Source organism: Mandrillus leucophaeus, unplaced genomic scaffold, assembly GCF_000951045.1.
Source record: "Mandrillus leucophaeus isolate KB7577 unplaced genomic scaffold, Mleu.le_1.0 Scaffold17, whole genome shotgun sequence".
Classification (NCBI taxonomy): domain Eukaryota; kingdom Metazoa; phylum Chordata; class Mammalia; order Primates; family Cercopithecidae; genus Mandrillus; species Mandrillus leucophaeus.
The window spans coordinates 1-13,522 of NW_012101698.1; the positions used below are offsets into that span (position 1 = coordinate 1).

The 13,522-nt window shown below is 44.5% G+C and overlaps 1 protein-coding gene across 1 annotated transcript; it reads left to right on the top strand.

Annotated features, from left to right (window-relative positions):
* Positions 1 to 5: 5 nt before the first annotated feature.
* LOC105537165 (cadherin-1-like) lies at positions 6 to 11,911 on the top strand. The gene is made up of 4 exons (XM_011976673.1): positions 6 to 386; positions 4,937 to 5,067; positions 6,411 to 6,554; positions 9,661 to 11,911. The coding sequence occupies exons 1-4, from the start codon at positions 230 to 232 to the stop codon at positions 9,868 to 9,870; spliced, it is 642 nt and encodes a 213-aa protein (XP_011832063.1). The 5' UTR covers positions 6 to 229; the 3' UTR covers positions 9,871 to 11,911.
* The last annotated feature ends 1,611 nt before the right edge of the window (positions 11,912 to 13,522 follow it).

The window sequence follows — 13,522 nt, forward strand, 5'->3', positions numbered from 1 at the left end:
AAAAAAAAAAAAAAAAGTACATACCTAGATAAAACCCAAGCAGCTCTGCTCTCTTCACTCAAGGCACTCAAGTGCCTTTAGTTCACTAACAATTTTATTCTGGAATGAGCTTTTTTTCCTCCCCTGATCTCATCATTTCTTTTTATTGCTTTCTCCAGCCCAAGAATCTATCATTTTGAAGCCAAAGATAGCCTTAGAGGTGGGTGACTACAAAATCAATCTCAAACTCATGGATAACCAGAAGAAAGACCAAGTGACCACCTTAGAGGTCAGCGTGTGTGACTGTGAAGGGGTCGCCGGCATCTGTAAGAAGGCACCGCTTGTCGAAGCAGGAATGCAAATTCCTGCCATTCTGGGGATTCTTGGAGGAATTCTTGCTTTGCTAAGTAAGTCCAGCTGGCAGGTGACTCAGCCTTTGACTTAAAAAAATGGAGGAGGTTTATTTCCTGGAAGTTATTTTTGTTCTTATATGAATAAGGATACAGGTTAGCTGATATAGAAGAGAGACTCCCAAGTTATGCTAGCCTCCATAAAATAGAAGTTTGTCTCTTACTGAACATTTTAGAGGTAAATGGTCTAAGATGAGAAGGTCATGAAGTCAACAGGGGACCCAGGTTTCTTCTGTTTCTTTTCATCCTTCAAGTCAGGCATCCCAGGCTTGAGTGCATACAAATCATCCGGGCCTCTGGTAAACTGGGAAATCTGATCCAGGAGGTCGGGCATAGGGCCACAGATTCTGCATTTCTTTTTTTTTTTTTTTTTTTGACGCTGAGTTTCGCTCTTGTTGCTGAGGCTGGAGTGCAATGGTGCTATCTCTCAGCTCACTGCAACCTCCGCCTAACGGGCTCAAGCAATTCTCCCGCTTCAGCCTCCTGAGTAGCTGGGACTATGGGCATGTGCCACCACACCCAGCTAATTTTGTGTTTTTAGTAGAGATGGGGTTTCTCCATGTTGGTTAGGCTGGTCTCGGACTCCCGACTTCGGGTGATCCACCCGCCTCAGCCTCACAAAGTGCTGGGATTACAGGCTTGAGCCACCGCACCCAGCCAGATTCTACATTTCTAACCAGCTCCCAGGGGGTACTGATGTTGCAGTTCCTTAGACCATAAGCAGAGTAGCAAGACCTTGGGGGCTGCCCTCATCAGCGTGTTCTAAGCTAGCCAGCTCACCACCACCACCTCTACATTCCATCCTAGATGGGGGAAGGGGATAAGAGAGGAAGTGGAGGCCAAATGACTAGAAGTTGCGTATATCACCTCCACTTACATACCACTGGCCCAAACACAGCCACACCTAGCTGCAAGGGAGCCTGGAAGTTTCTACTTGCAATTGAAAATTGGCATGGAGTAGGGGTGGAGTGCAGGATGAGCAGTGAGTGTCAGTGACTAAAAGGATAAAGGAGAAAAAGAATGCTGAGGAAAATTGACAGTTTCTGCCATAGTCCTTAAGCCTGTTTCCATTGGAGCCCACTTGGAGTGAGCCCTAGGGGTGACACAGGTGCTATTACGGTCAAGGTAAATACTTTTGTCATTCACACGCAGAGAGAAAATACTGAATCTATTAAAGGAATACATTAGCTATGAAAACAGATTATGTGCATCAAAAGACAAAGTATCCATATGGAGTGCACTACATCGGAACTCTGGTAGGGCTTTAAACATATGAATGACAGAAGAGCAAGCGAATGATTCTCAAAGCAAATGAGAGCAAGTCAATTAGAAACCTTTGACCAGGTGTGGTGGCTCATACTTTGGGAGACCAAGGTGGGAGGATTGCTTGAAGCCAGGAGTTTGATACCAGCCTGGGCAACAAAGCAAGACCCTGTCTCTACAAAATGAAAAATATATCTTTTTAAAGAAATGTTTAAAGATCATAAATAATTAGTGACTGCAAGGAGTGGTCCAGTTCATGAATGCGTTTGTAGTCAGTGTAGTCAGAAAAAGCTGTTAATTGAGTCTCAAGGACAGTTTTGTGGAAGATATAAGTGGTTAGGCCACAGGGGCTGGTAGAATTCCAACAGGCTATGGATATTCAGGAAGGTTCCCCTCCTAGCAAAGCACAGCAGAGGCTTGAGGAGACTCCTAGGAGGACAGAGACCAGGCCAAGCTGGTGGGAATGGAAAAAGATTTTTGGAGGGAGCAGTGGGACTGAATCTAGGGCTTTCCATTTAGATTGAGCATGGGTGCCATTGATCCTGCTGCTGCTGCCTCAGTGGACTCCAGGAGAGGGTGCCTTTCAATCTTCCAGAAATGTTTGCTGGGCATCCCATTTGCTTCTGCCCCCTCCTAGTGTTCTCCCAAAGTTGAAGAGAAGGATACTGCTGTTGAGAATTGAGCAAGCCTTCTGGACTTTCATCCTGCCCGGCTTTACATGGCTTTACTGTGCCATGAGATTAGATTAATTCATCATTGTCTTGGGCAGTGTAACACAAGCCCTGCCTGCCCACTTCCTAGTCAAATTACATTTGAGTGGCCTAGTCTGCTTTTGGGATAGTGGTTACTGACTAGTACATTCATTTTAAGGGGAATCGTTTTCCCTTCTCTTCTCTTCTCTTCTCTTCTCTTCTCTTCTCTTCTCTTCTCTTTTCTCTTCTTTCAGGCAAGGTCTCATTCTGTGGGCCGGCTGGAGTGCAGTGGAGTGATCTCATATCTCATCTCACTGCAGCCTTGACTTCTGGGGCTCAGGGGATCCTCCCACCTCAGCCCCCCGGGTGGCTGGGACCACAGGCATGAGCCACCACACCCAGCTAATTTTTTATATGTTTTTGTAGAAACAGTGTTTCCTCATGTTGCCCAGGCTGGTCTCAAACTCCTAGTCTCAACCAGTCCTCCCGCCTTGGCCTCCCAAAGTATTGGGATTACAGACATGAGCTACTGAGCCCAATCAGGGAATCTTAAAGACTGTAGTTATACTTGAAATATTTTTTTAAGAGTAGGATTACCTAAATTTGCTATGGATATGTATTTTTTTAGACACTGGGGGTGGGGATTCCCAACATTTAAAACAGAGGCAATGCCAGAATTCAGATGTTCAATTTCTTGTATTTTTACCTTCTATGATTATTTTTTTCTTTATTAGAGACGGGTTCTCGCTATGTTACTCACACCGGTCTCAAACTCTTGAGCTCAAGTGATCCTCCCATCTCGGCCTCCCCAAGTGCTGGGATTACAGGTGTGAGCCACTCCACCAGCCAATTCTTGTTTCTTAAGGGCAAAAATGTGCTAGAGGCTGGTTGTGGTAGCTCACGTCTATAATCCCAACACTTTGGGAGGCTGAGGTGGCAGGATTGCTTGAGCCTAGGTTTCAAGATCAGCCTGGGCAACATAGCAAGACCTCATCTCTATTAAAAAATAATAATAATAATAAATAAATTACTAGAGAGACACCAGGAGATCTGAAGCTTTTCGTGTTTTCCACCAATATTTGGTTGCTTACTCTGTACCAGGCTTTTTCTCAGAGCCTGGGGATACTGGGCTTCTGGCACAGCTGATAAGAGGCATCTTTTTGGAAACGGTAAGCTGCCTCTTGCTGTGCATGGATGGGGACTGTGTAGCTCCTATAGTCTTGTTCAGTGCTGTCTCCCTGTGCAGCCACTTCATTGTTCTTGTTGATGAATCATGGACAACACAGTTATATTGTTTATCTGGATAAGGTTTCTGGCATTTTTCTGATTTCAGAAATAGGTAGTTGGGGTACATCTGAGAAATCTTTTCCCCAAGTTTATGCAACCTCCTGTTTAAAGATTATGCTTCGGCCAGGCATGGTGGCTCACGCCTGTAATCTCAGCACTTTGGAAGGCCCAGATGGGTGGATCACTTGAGGTCAGGAGTTTGAGACCAGCCTGGGCAACATGTTGAAACCCCGTCTCTACTAAAAATACAAAAATTGGCTGGGCATGGTGGCAGGCACTTGTAGTCCCCCCTACTTGGGAGGCTGCGGCAGGAGAATCAGTTGAACCCAGGAGGTGGAGGTTGCAGTGAGCTGAGATTGCGCCACTGCACTCCAGCCTGGGTAACAGAGCAAGACTCTGTCTCAAAATAATAATCATAAATACATAAAGATTATGCTTCATAGGGTACAGTATATAGGTACTTGGGCACACATGCCCATAGATAGAAATCACACGGAATCTTTTTATTTTTCATTCACAGTGAATAATATAATTTTTTTTTAAAGTTAAGTGCTTTCTTTCTGGCTGCTTTAGAGAATTTTTTTTAAGTTGAATGTTAATGGTATATATCCTAGAAATAATCCCAAGATCAAATGTAACCGTTGTCTTAAGCCTTGGAAGTTAAATAGATTATAAAGCTTGCTTTACATGATTCTATCTTAAGAGAAACTAAGAACATACCAGGCAATTTTATAGTCTCTGTCCCTCTCCTCATAGCTGATTATGTATCAGTCACATTTGGGCTGACCTAGGAGCCCTGCTCACAAACCTTCAGTGGCTCCAACTCAGAATCAAAGCCAAGGTCCTTGCAGTGGCCTATATGTCCCTCCCGCCCTGCTTGCCCCTCTGAGCTCTTCTCCATGTCTCTTCCCCTCATGCACCCTGCTACAGCCATGCTGGCCTCCTCACCTTCCCTCCATCACACCAAACATGCTCCTGCCTCAGGACCTCTGCCCTTACTGTTTCCTCTGCCTGGAACACTTTCCCCCAGATTTGGGAAAATGACAGTGATTGAGTTTAAGACCCATCTGAAAGTTAGGGACCATGCTTGAATTCATGTATCACTGTCTACTATGTTGTACTGTACATACCAACTTCAGGGATGTGAGTGTCACATGGATTGACATCTTCAAGTGTATTGAAGGCAGCTGGTGGCTGTCTGACTGCCCATTGTCTGATATGAGGCGTGCTCTGTGATAATGCTGCTTCTGGCCTTCTTTATCTTTGGTTCTCATCACTCTTGCTCTCTCTCCCCCACCACCCCAGTTCTGATTCTGCTGCTCTTGCTGTTTCTTCGGAGGAGAGCGGTGGTCAAAGAGCCCTTACTGCCCCCAGAGGATGACACCCGGGACAATGTTTATTACTATGATGAAGAAGGAGGTGGAGAAGAGGACCAGGTGGGTTTTTAAAACCATGGTAGCTCAATGGTGATCTCTTAATTCGGAAGAAGCAATGATTAGTAAGAGGTAGGCATTTGAAACAGCTCTGACTCCCTTTGGATATTATCTTTTTAAGGCCTTACCCAAGAAAGTAGACATTGTCATTGACCATCATCATCATCATCACATCACCAACACAGCTAACATTTATTGATCGCATACTGTTCTGCACCTCAATGAGCGAACTGAGGCACAGAGAAGCTCAGTAACTTGTCTAAGGTCACACAGCTAGGAAGCGACACAGCCAAATGGTCTGTCTCAGAGTCTGCACTCCTCATTGCCATTCTCCGGACATGAACTTGAGCCAGATTATCTTTGACATAGAACAACTGGTCTGCTTTGTTTCTCTTGAGTTTTCAGCTAGACCAAACTCCTTTTTGTCAATGTTATACCTTTAGTCCTTCTGTATTTCCTGATTTTGGAGATGATCTTAACATCTTACTCTGGAGTTGTCCAGGGAACTGTTCAGGGTCTTGGAGAACCTACTTATTACAGAAAGGGAACCATGGGGGTCTATTACAGAGTCCTGCTTTTGACTGAGGTCATAGAGTGAGGCACCATTTACTGAGCTCCATACAACATAGGGAGGTGGGTGTACAGAGAAAAATATTGTTCTAGATTTCAGGGACTTCTAAGTCTAGTTGGGGGATACCATATATATTGTATCAGTGAGCAATAGAGCAACCAATCCCAGAATCCCAGCAGCACACAACATGCGTGTGTTTCTCATGTGTTGTGGGGCAGCTGGGGCAACTGCAGGTCTCATCTAAGCTCATGAGAATCTGTAGGATGGCTGGGGCTCAGCAGATTTAGGTAGAGTTTAGCTGAATGGCTCTAATCTGCGAATCGTGTCCAGGTCTGTTCCATGCAAGTCTCATCTTTGTACCAGAAGCTGGTGCCTTTCAGACCTTTGCCTGTGTCACATGTTACAGTCCCATTGGCTAAGCAAGTCACACAACAAAGCCCCAAATTGATGGATGTATACTCTTCCTACAGGCTGGGGTTGGGAGGGAGTAAATATTTGCCAAACAGTGATCTAATCATCATGTCCTGTGAAAATTAGTAAGGCACACAGCCTATATCTGGATTCACACATGCTACTCACAATCCTTTGGGCTATGTTTTTTTCCAGTGTTATTTGGGAGACTTTTAGCTTGAAAACTGTCATTTTGCATTAAACAGGTAAAGATCATACAGCTGGTAGTGAAGGCATCATCCAGCCATAATCTATAAACTGAACATAGCCCTGTGTGTATGACTGTTTCTTACTCTTTGTTGTACTTCAACCTTTTTCTCCAAAGGACTTTGACTTGAGCCAGTTGCACAGGGGCCTGGACGCTCGGCCTGAAGTGACTCGTAACGACGTTGCACCAACCCTCCTGAGTGTCCCCCGGTACCTTCCCCGCCCTGCCAATCCTGATGAAATTGGAAATTTTATTGATGAAGTAAGTAATCCACATGGAAAGCCAAAGCATTGCTCATCTCTAAGCTCAGAAAGGAGGAGTTGTGTCAAAAATGAGAAAAAGAGTCTTTAGATTCTTTCCTTTACTATGTTTTCAGCTTGCCTGAGCCCTGAACCCTGTTTTTCCTTTTTTCTTTTTTTTTTTTTTTGAGACAGAGTTTCGCTCTGTTGCCTAGGCTGAGTGCAATGTGGTGCAATGTCGGCTCACTGCAGCCTCCACCTGGGTTCAAGCAATTCTCCTCCCTCAGCCTCCCAAGTAGCTGGGATTACAGGCCTGCGCCACCACACCTGGGATGGTAGTGGTTTGTAGTTTTAGTAGAAACAGGGTTTCTCCACGTTGGTCAGGCTGGTCTCTAACTCCTGGCCTCAGGTGATCCACCCACCTCGGCCTCCGAAAGTGCCGGGATTACAGGTGCGAGCCACCGTACTCAGCAGCCTGTCTTTCTTCTTCTGTGTCTCATCTGAATTTTGGATCTAATAGTGCTTCAAATTGCAAAGTCCATGTGGCAAAACCAAGAATTGCCTGAAAGGATTTAGTAGATCTAGAAATGAAACTAGGAAGATTCTAAGTAAATTTCATTTTAGTTTCACTAATGGGATTTACTTCCCTTGCCTCCCGCTGCTGGTTGGGATATAATGATAAATGTATATCACAAGCTTACCTGAGGACTAGAAAAATAGAATCTGTATTGTATATGTCAGAAATGCATTCAGCTCTAAATACAAGATGCTGAAACAGATTTACCTTGTACAAATAGAAAGCTGGGGTGAGCAGTCTAGCTGGTGCATCAGGCCGTTCCATGTTTCTGCTCCATTATCTTAGCATGGAGACCCTTGTTCTCAGGCTTGTTGCCTCATGATCACAAGATGGCTGCCACACTTCCAAACCTTAGGTCTGTATTCCAGTCAGGAAAAAAGTATGAAGAGCAAAGCAGAGGGCAAAAGTCTTTCTTCTAGTGAACTGTCTTCTTATTTAACAAGGGAGTTGTCCAACCAGTTATTGGCCAGAACTATCAGAAGGTTGTATCTGTCTGCAAGGGAGGATAACAAGGCATTAAATTAATTAGCTTAGGATAAGATGAGAAAGAACCCAGTAAAGACATAGTCTGGCAGGATCTGTTTCCTTAAGCTATATTCTCTAATAACTTGCTTGGTTACTGGAATGATTTTCTGGGCTTTCTGATGGTCCAGTGACCCTTGGTGAGTCTTCATGGTGAGGTCTGTGTTTGCCTTATATTCCTACAGGAGCTGTCACTGAGGACTATGAGGTACTGCAGTGTTAGAAGTGACCAAGCCACATTCATTTTGGCCACTGGAGAAAACAAGAAACAGGAAGAAACCAGTTTAGCCACCCCTTTTATTTATTTATTTTCATTTTTTGAAATGTCACCCAGGCTGGAGTGCAATGGCATGATCTTGGCTCACTGCAACCTCTGCCTCCCAGATTCAAGCAATTCTCCTGCCTCAGCCTCCCAAGTAGCTGGGATTACAAGCACTGCTACCACGCCCGGCTGATTTTTGTAGTTTTAGTATAGACAGGGTTTCATCATATTGGCCAGTCTGGTCTCAAACTCCTGACTGCAGGTGATCTGCCTGCCTTGGCCTCCCAAAGTGCTGGGATTACAGGTGTGAGCCACCGCGCATGGCTACGGACCCCTTTTAGATACATCTGGATTCAGGCCTTTCCTCCATTCACACTCATTTGCAAGTCATCACTTGTATTTGTAGTTTTTATTTAAACTATAAAAATAATATGCTAAAAAAGAACAAGATCATGTCTTTTGCAGGAGCGCGGGTGGAGCTGGAGGCCATTGTCCTTAGCAAACTAATGCAGGAACAGAAAATCAAATACCACGTGTTCTCACTTATATGTAGGAGCTGAATGATGAGAACTCATGGACACAAAGAAGAGAACAGCAGACACTAGAGTCTGCTTGAGGGAGGAGCATAGGAGGAGGGAGAGGAGCAGAAAAGATAACTATTGGGTACTGGGCTTAATACCTGGGTGACGAAATAATCTGTACAACAAAGCCCCATGACATGAGTTTACCATTTGTTACCTATATAACAGACCTTCACATGTACTCCCAAACCTAAAAGTTTTCTTTTTTAAGTATGCTTGCTATTTTAAAAATATAAATTATGGTGTGGGGGTACACACCTGTAATCCCAGCTACTCAGGACGCTGAGGCAGGAGAATCGCTTAAAGCCGGGAGGTGGAGGTTGCTGTAAGCTGAGATCATGCCATTGCACTTCAGCCTGGGTGACAGAGCAAAACTCTGAGACTCCATCTCAAAATAAATAAATATACTTTATTTATTTCATAAAATGAAAATATATAAAGAAAAAAAAGGCTGGGCGCAGTGGCTCACGTCTGTGATCCCAGCACTTTGGGAGGCTGAGGCAGGTGGATTGCCTGAGGTCAGGAGTTGGAGACCAGCCTGGCCAACACGGTGAAACCCCGTCTCTACTAAAAATATGAATATTAGCTGGACTTGATGGCACATGCCTATAGTTGGGAGGCTGAGGCAGGAGAATCGCTTGAACCTGGGAGGCGAAAGTTGCAGTGAGCCAAAATCACGCCATTGCACTCCAGCCTGGGTGACAAGAGTGAAACTCCGTCTCCAAAAAAGAAAAAGAAAAAGAAAACAATACAAGTCCTTCCTTAGTTCCCACACCCCCACTCCCCAGATTTAACTGTTAAGCATTTGGCATTCATCCTTCCAGCCCTTTCTGGGTGGAAATGCAGCCTGAATGCACCAGTATGCAAAGTTTCCAGCTCTGTCCATCCAGCTGGTGGCGTGGAAGCCCCACCCTGATTTGTGGGGACTCCATCCTGACTGGTTGGTGCTTGCATCTCTCCTGCCTACATATAACTTACCATTTTACTTTCTCTTTCCATCAACAACGTATCCTGTGCATCTTTCCATGCCAGTGTGTATAAATGTACCTTGCTGGTATTCACTGCTCCGTGGTGTGCCAGTCTGGGTGCATTGTCATACCTTACATGTTGCGAGACTTCTTGCCCCGGGTGACAGGTGTGTCTTTCCTTTCACTAAAAGGTCCTGTTGTCCCCTTTTCTTCTTTAGAATCTGAAGGCAGCTGATAGTGACCCCACGGCCCCGCCTTATGATTCTCTGCTCGTGTTTGACTATGAAGGAAGCGGTTCCGAAGCTGCTAGTCTGAGCTCCCTGAACTCTTCAGAGTCAGACAAAGACCAGGACTATGATTACTTGAATGAATGGGGCAATCGCTTCAAGAAGCTGGCAGACATGTACGGAGGCGGCGAGGATGACTAGGGGACTCGAGAGAGGTGGACCCTAGACCTCTGTGCTGGGAAATGCAGAGATCATGTTGCTGGTGGTTTTTCAGCTCCCTTCCCTTGAGATGAGTTTCTGGGAAAAAAAAGAGACTGGTCAGTGATGCAGTTAGTATAGCTTTATAGTCTTTCCACTTTATAGCTGTAATCGATGTGTGTTAGAAAAGTTTTGACTTATTCCTTGAAGGTTTTTTTTTCCCCCACCACGCTTTACATGGTGGTGATGTCCACAAGATACCCAAATTTTAATATTACAGAAGAACAACTTTAGCATCAGAAGGTTCACCTAGCACCTTGCAGATTTTCTTAAGGAATTTTGTCTCACTTTTAAAAAAAAGGGGAGAAGTCAGCTACTCTAGTTCTGTTTTTCTGTGTATATAATTTTTTTTTTAATGTGTATGCTCCTGCTCATTGCTACAATGGTTTGTCCCCCTGCCCTTTTTTTTTTTTTTTTTTAAAGACAGGGTCTCATTCTGTCGGCCAGGCTGGAGTGCAGTGGTGCAATCACAACTCACAGAAGCCTTGTCCTCCCAGGCTTAAGCAATCCTTGCACCTCAGCCTCCCAAGTAGCTGGGACCACAGGCATGTGCCACTATGCACGACTAATTTTTTAAATATTTGAGACAGGGTCTCCCTATGTTACCCAGGCTGGTCTTAAACTCTTGGGCTCAAGTGATCCTCCCATCTTGGCCTCCCAGAGTGTTGGCATTACAGGCATGAGACACTGCATCTGCCCAGCTCCCCAACTCCCTGCCATTTTTTAAGAGACAGTTTCGCTCCGTCACCCAGGCCTGGGATGCAGTGATGTGATCATAGCTCACTGTAACCTCGAACTCTGGGGCTCAAGCAATTCTCCCATCAGCCTCCTTTTTATTTTTTTGAACAGATGGGGTCTTGCTATATTGCCATGTTAGTCTTAAACTCCTGGCCTCAAGCAATCCTCCTGCCTTGGCCTCCCAAAGTGCTGGGATTGCGGGCATGAGCTGCTGTGCCCAGCCTCCATGTTTTAATATCTACTCTCACTCCTGAATTCAGTTGCTTTGCCCAAGATAGGAGTTCTTCGGTGCGGAAATTACTGGGCCCTTTTAGGGTAAGCAGCTCATGTCTTCGTCTGGCCACATCTTGACTAGGTATTGTCTACTCTGAAGACTTTTAATGGCTTCCCTCTTTCATCTCCTGAGTATGTAACTTGCAATGGTCATCTATCCAGTGACTTGTTCTGAGTAAGTGTGTTCGTTAATGTTTATTTAGCTCTGAAACAAGAGTGACATACTCCAGGACTTAGAATAGTGCCTAAAATGTTGCAGCCAAAGACAGAGTGGAACTAGGAAAAGTGGGCTTGGAGATGGCAGGAGAGCTTCTCATTGAGCCTGGCAATTTAGCAAACTGATGCCGAGGATGATTGAGGTGGGTCTACCTCATCTCTGAAAATTCTGGAAGGAATGGAGGAGTCTCAACATGTGTTTCTGACACAGGATCTGTGGTTTGTACTCAAAGCCCAGAATCCCCAAGTGCCTGCTTTTGATGATGTCTACAGAAAATGCTGGCTGATCTGAACACATTTGTCCAATTCCAAATGTGCATAGAAAACTGAGAATATTCGAAATTCTAAACATTTTTCTTAGGAGCAAGAAGAAAATGTGGCCCTAAAGGGGGTTAATCGAGGGATGGGGGGGTGGAGAGGATCTTGATTTGGAGCTCTTTTTATTTAAATGTGAATTGCAACTTTTTGACAATCAAAGAAAAGACTTTTATTGAAATAGCTTTACTGTTTCTCAAGGGTTTGGGAGAAAAAAATCAACCCTGCAATCACTTTTTGGAATTGTCTTGATTTTTCTAAAGTTCAAGCTGTATCGAATATAGTTCTATGTAGAGAATGTCACTGTAGTTTTGAGTGTGTACGTGTGTGGGTGCTGATCATTGTATATTTTCTTTAGGGGTGGAAAAGGAAAACAAGCTGAGAAAAGTATTCTCAAAGATGAATTTTTATAAATTTTATTAAAGAATTTTGTTAAACCATTGTCGAACTTGTTTTATTTGATTCCACCACATTTTCAGGCAAGAGAGAAGGTGGATGGAGATAGCCTTAGTCAAAACATGGAGAAAGAGGCGGGGCACAGTGGCTCACACCTGTAATCTCAGCACTTCAGGAAGCCGAGGCGGGTGGATCACTTGAGCTCAGGAGTTTGAGACCAGCCTGGGCAACACAGTGAAACCCCGTCTCAACAAAAACACAAAAACTAGCTGGACGTGGTGGCACGTGCCTGTAGTCCCAGCTACTCCGGAGGCTGAGGCATGAGAATCACTTGAACCCGGGAGGCAGAGGTTGCAGTGAGCCGAGATTGCGCCACTGCACTCCAGCCTGGGAGACAGCAAGACTCCATCTCAAAAAAATTAAAAAAATTAAAAAAATTATAAAGCTTCATGCTGAAGTGATTTCTCCAGAAGCTTCTATCATTCTACTGGACACAACATGGGAGAAACTACATTCACATGGTAACTTTATTTGAACAGTATCCATCCATGTGGCATGTGATGAAACCAATACAATTCCCATGTCCACGGGAGACTGTGGGCCCAGCTGAAGGACGAGACAGAGCAAAGTTTCAGACGACGTTCTCAGGGTCAACAAGTGAGTACAGGCCAGTGGTTCTCTGCTGGGGAAGAATGTGCCCCCTCCTCCCTGGGACATTTTGCAATTTCTGGAGTACCTAGGGAGGTGGTCCTGTCATCACATCAAAGCCAGGGATGCTGCTAAACATCCCTGCACAGGACAGTTCCCCACAACAAAGAATTATCCTGCACAAAATGTCAGCCACCGTTAAGAAACCCTGGTGTAAGCCTAAAACTTTTCTCTGTTGAAGGGGTATGACTTTTTTCTTGGGGTAATTTTTTATTGTGGTAAAATACAATGTAAAATTTATGATTTTAGCCATTTTGTTAAATTTTGAGACAGGGTCTCACTCTTGTCACCCAGGCTGGAGTGCAGTGGCACAGTCACGGCTCACTACAGCCTCAATCTCCCAGGCACAAATGATCCTCCTGTCTCAGCCTCCCTAGTAGCTGGGACTACAGGTGTGCACCACTACACCCAGGTAATTTTAAAAATTGTTTTGTAGAAACGGGGATCTCGCTATGATGCACTGGATTGTCTTGAACTCCTGGGCTCAAGTGATCTGCCCTCCTTGGCCTCCCAAAGTACTGGGATTACAGGAGGGAGCCACCACATTAGCCTCATTGTAGCCATTTTTAAGTATACAGTTCAACGACACTAAGTATATTCAAATTGTGTTGCAACCATCACCACTATCTTCAGAACTTTTTCATCATCCCAGACTGAAACTCTGTGCCCATTTATTTCAACTGTTTTTAAGTGTACAATTCAGTGGTATTAACTACATTCAAAATATTGTATAACCACCAGCTCTGGTGTTAGAACTTTTTCATCATTCCAAATAAATTTAGTATCTAGTGGGCAATAACTCTCCATTCCTGCCTCTCCCCCTCCCCTCGTAATCTCTATTCTACTTTCCATGTATGTAGACTCCTTTAATCATCCTTTTGCATCTGGCTTTTTTTTTTTTTTTTTTGAGATGGAGTCTTGCTCTGTCGCCCACACTGGAGTGCAGTGG

Bases quoted from the DNA above. Each gene is read 5' to 3' on its own strand.
- LOC105537165 (XM_011976673.1), top strand. From the start codon at position 230: ATGGATAACCAGAAGAAAGACCAAGTGACCACCTTAGAGGTCAGCGTG. The intron at 5,068-6,410 runs GTGGGTTTTTAA...TTTTCTCCAAAG, and splicing joins GAGGTGGAGAAGAGGACCAG to GACTTTGACTTGAGCCAGTT. The intron at 6,555-9,660 runs GTAAGTAATCCA...TTTCTTCTTTAG, and splicing joins TTGGAAATTTTATTGATGAA to AATCTGAAGGCAGCTGATAG.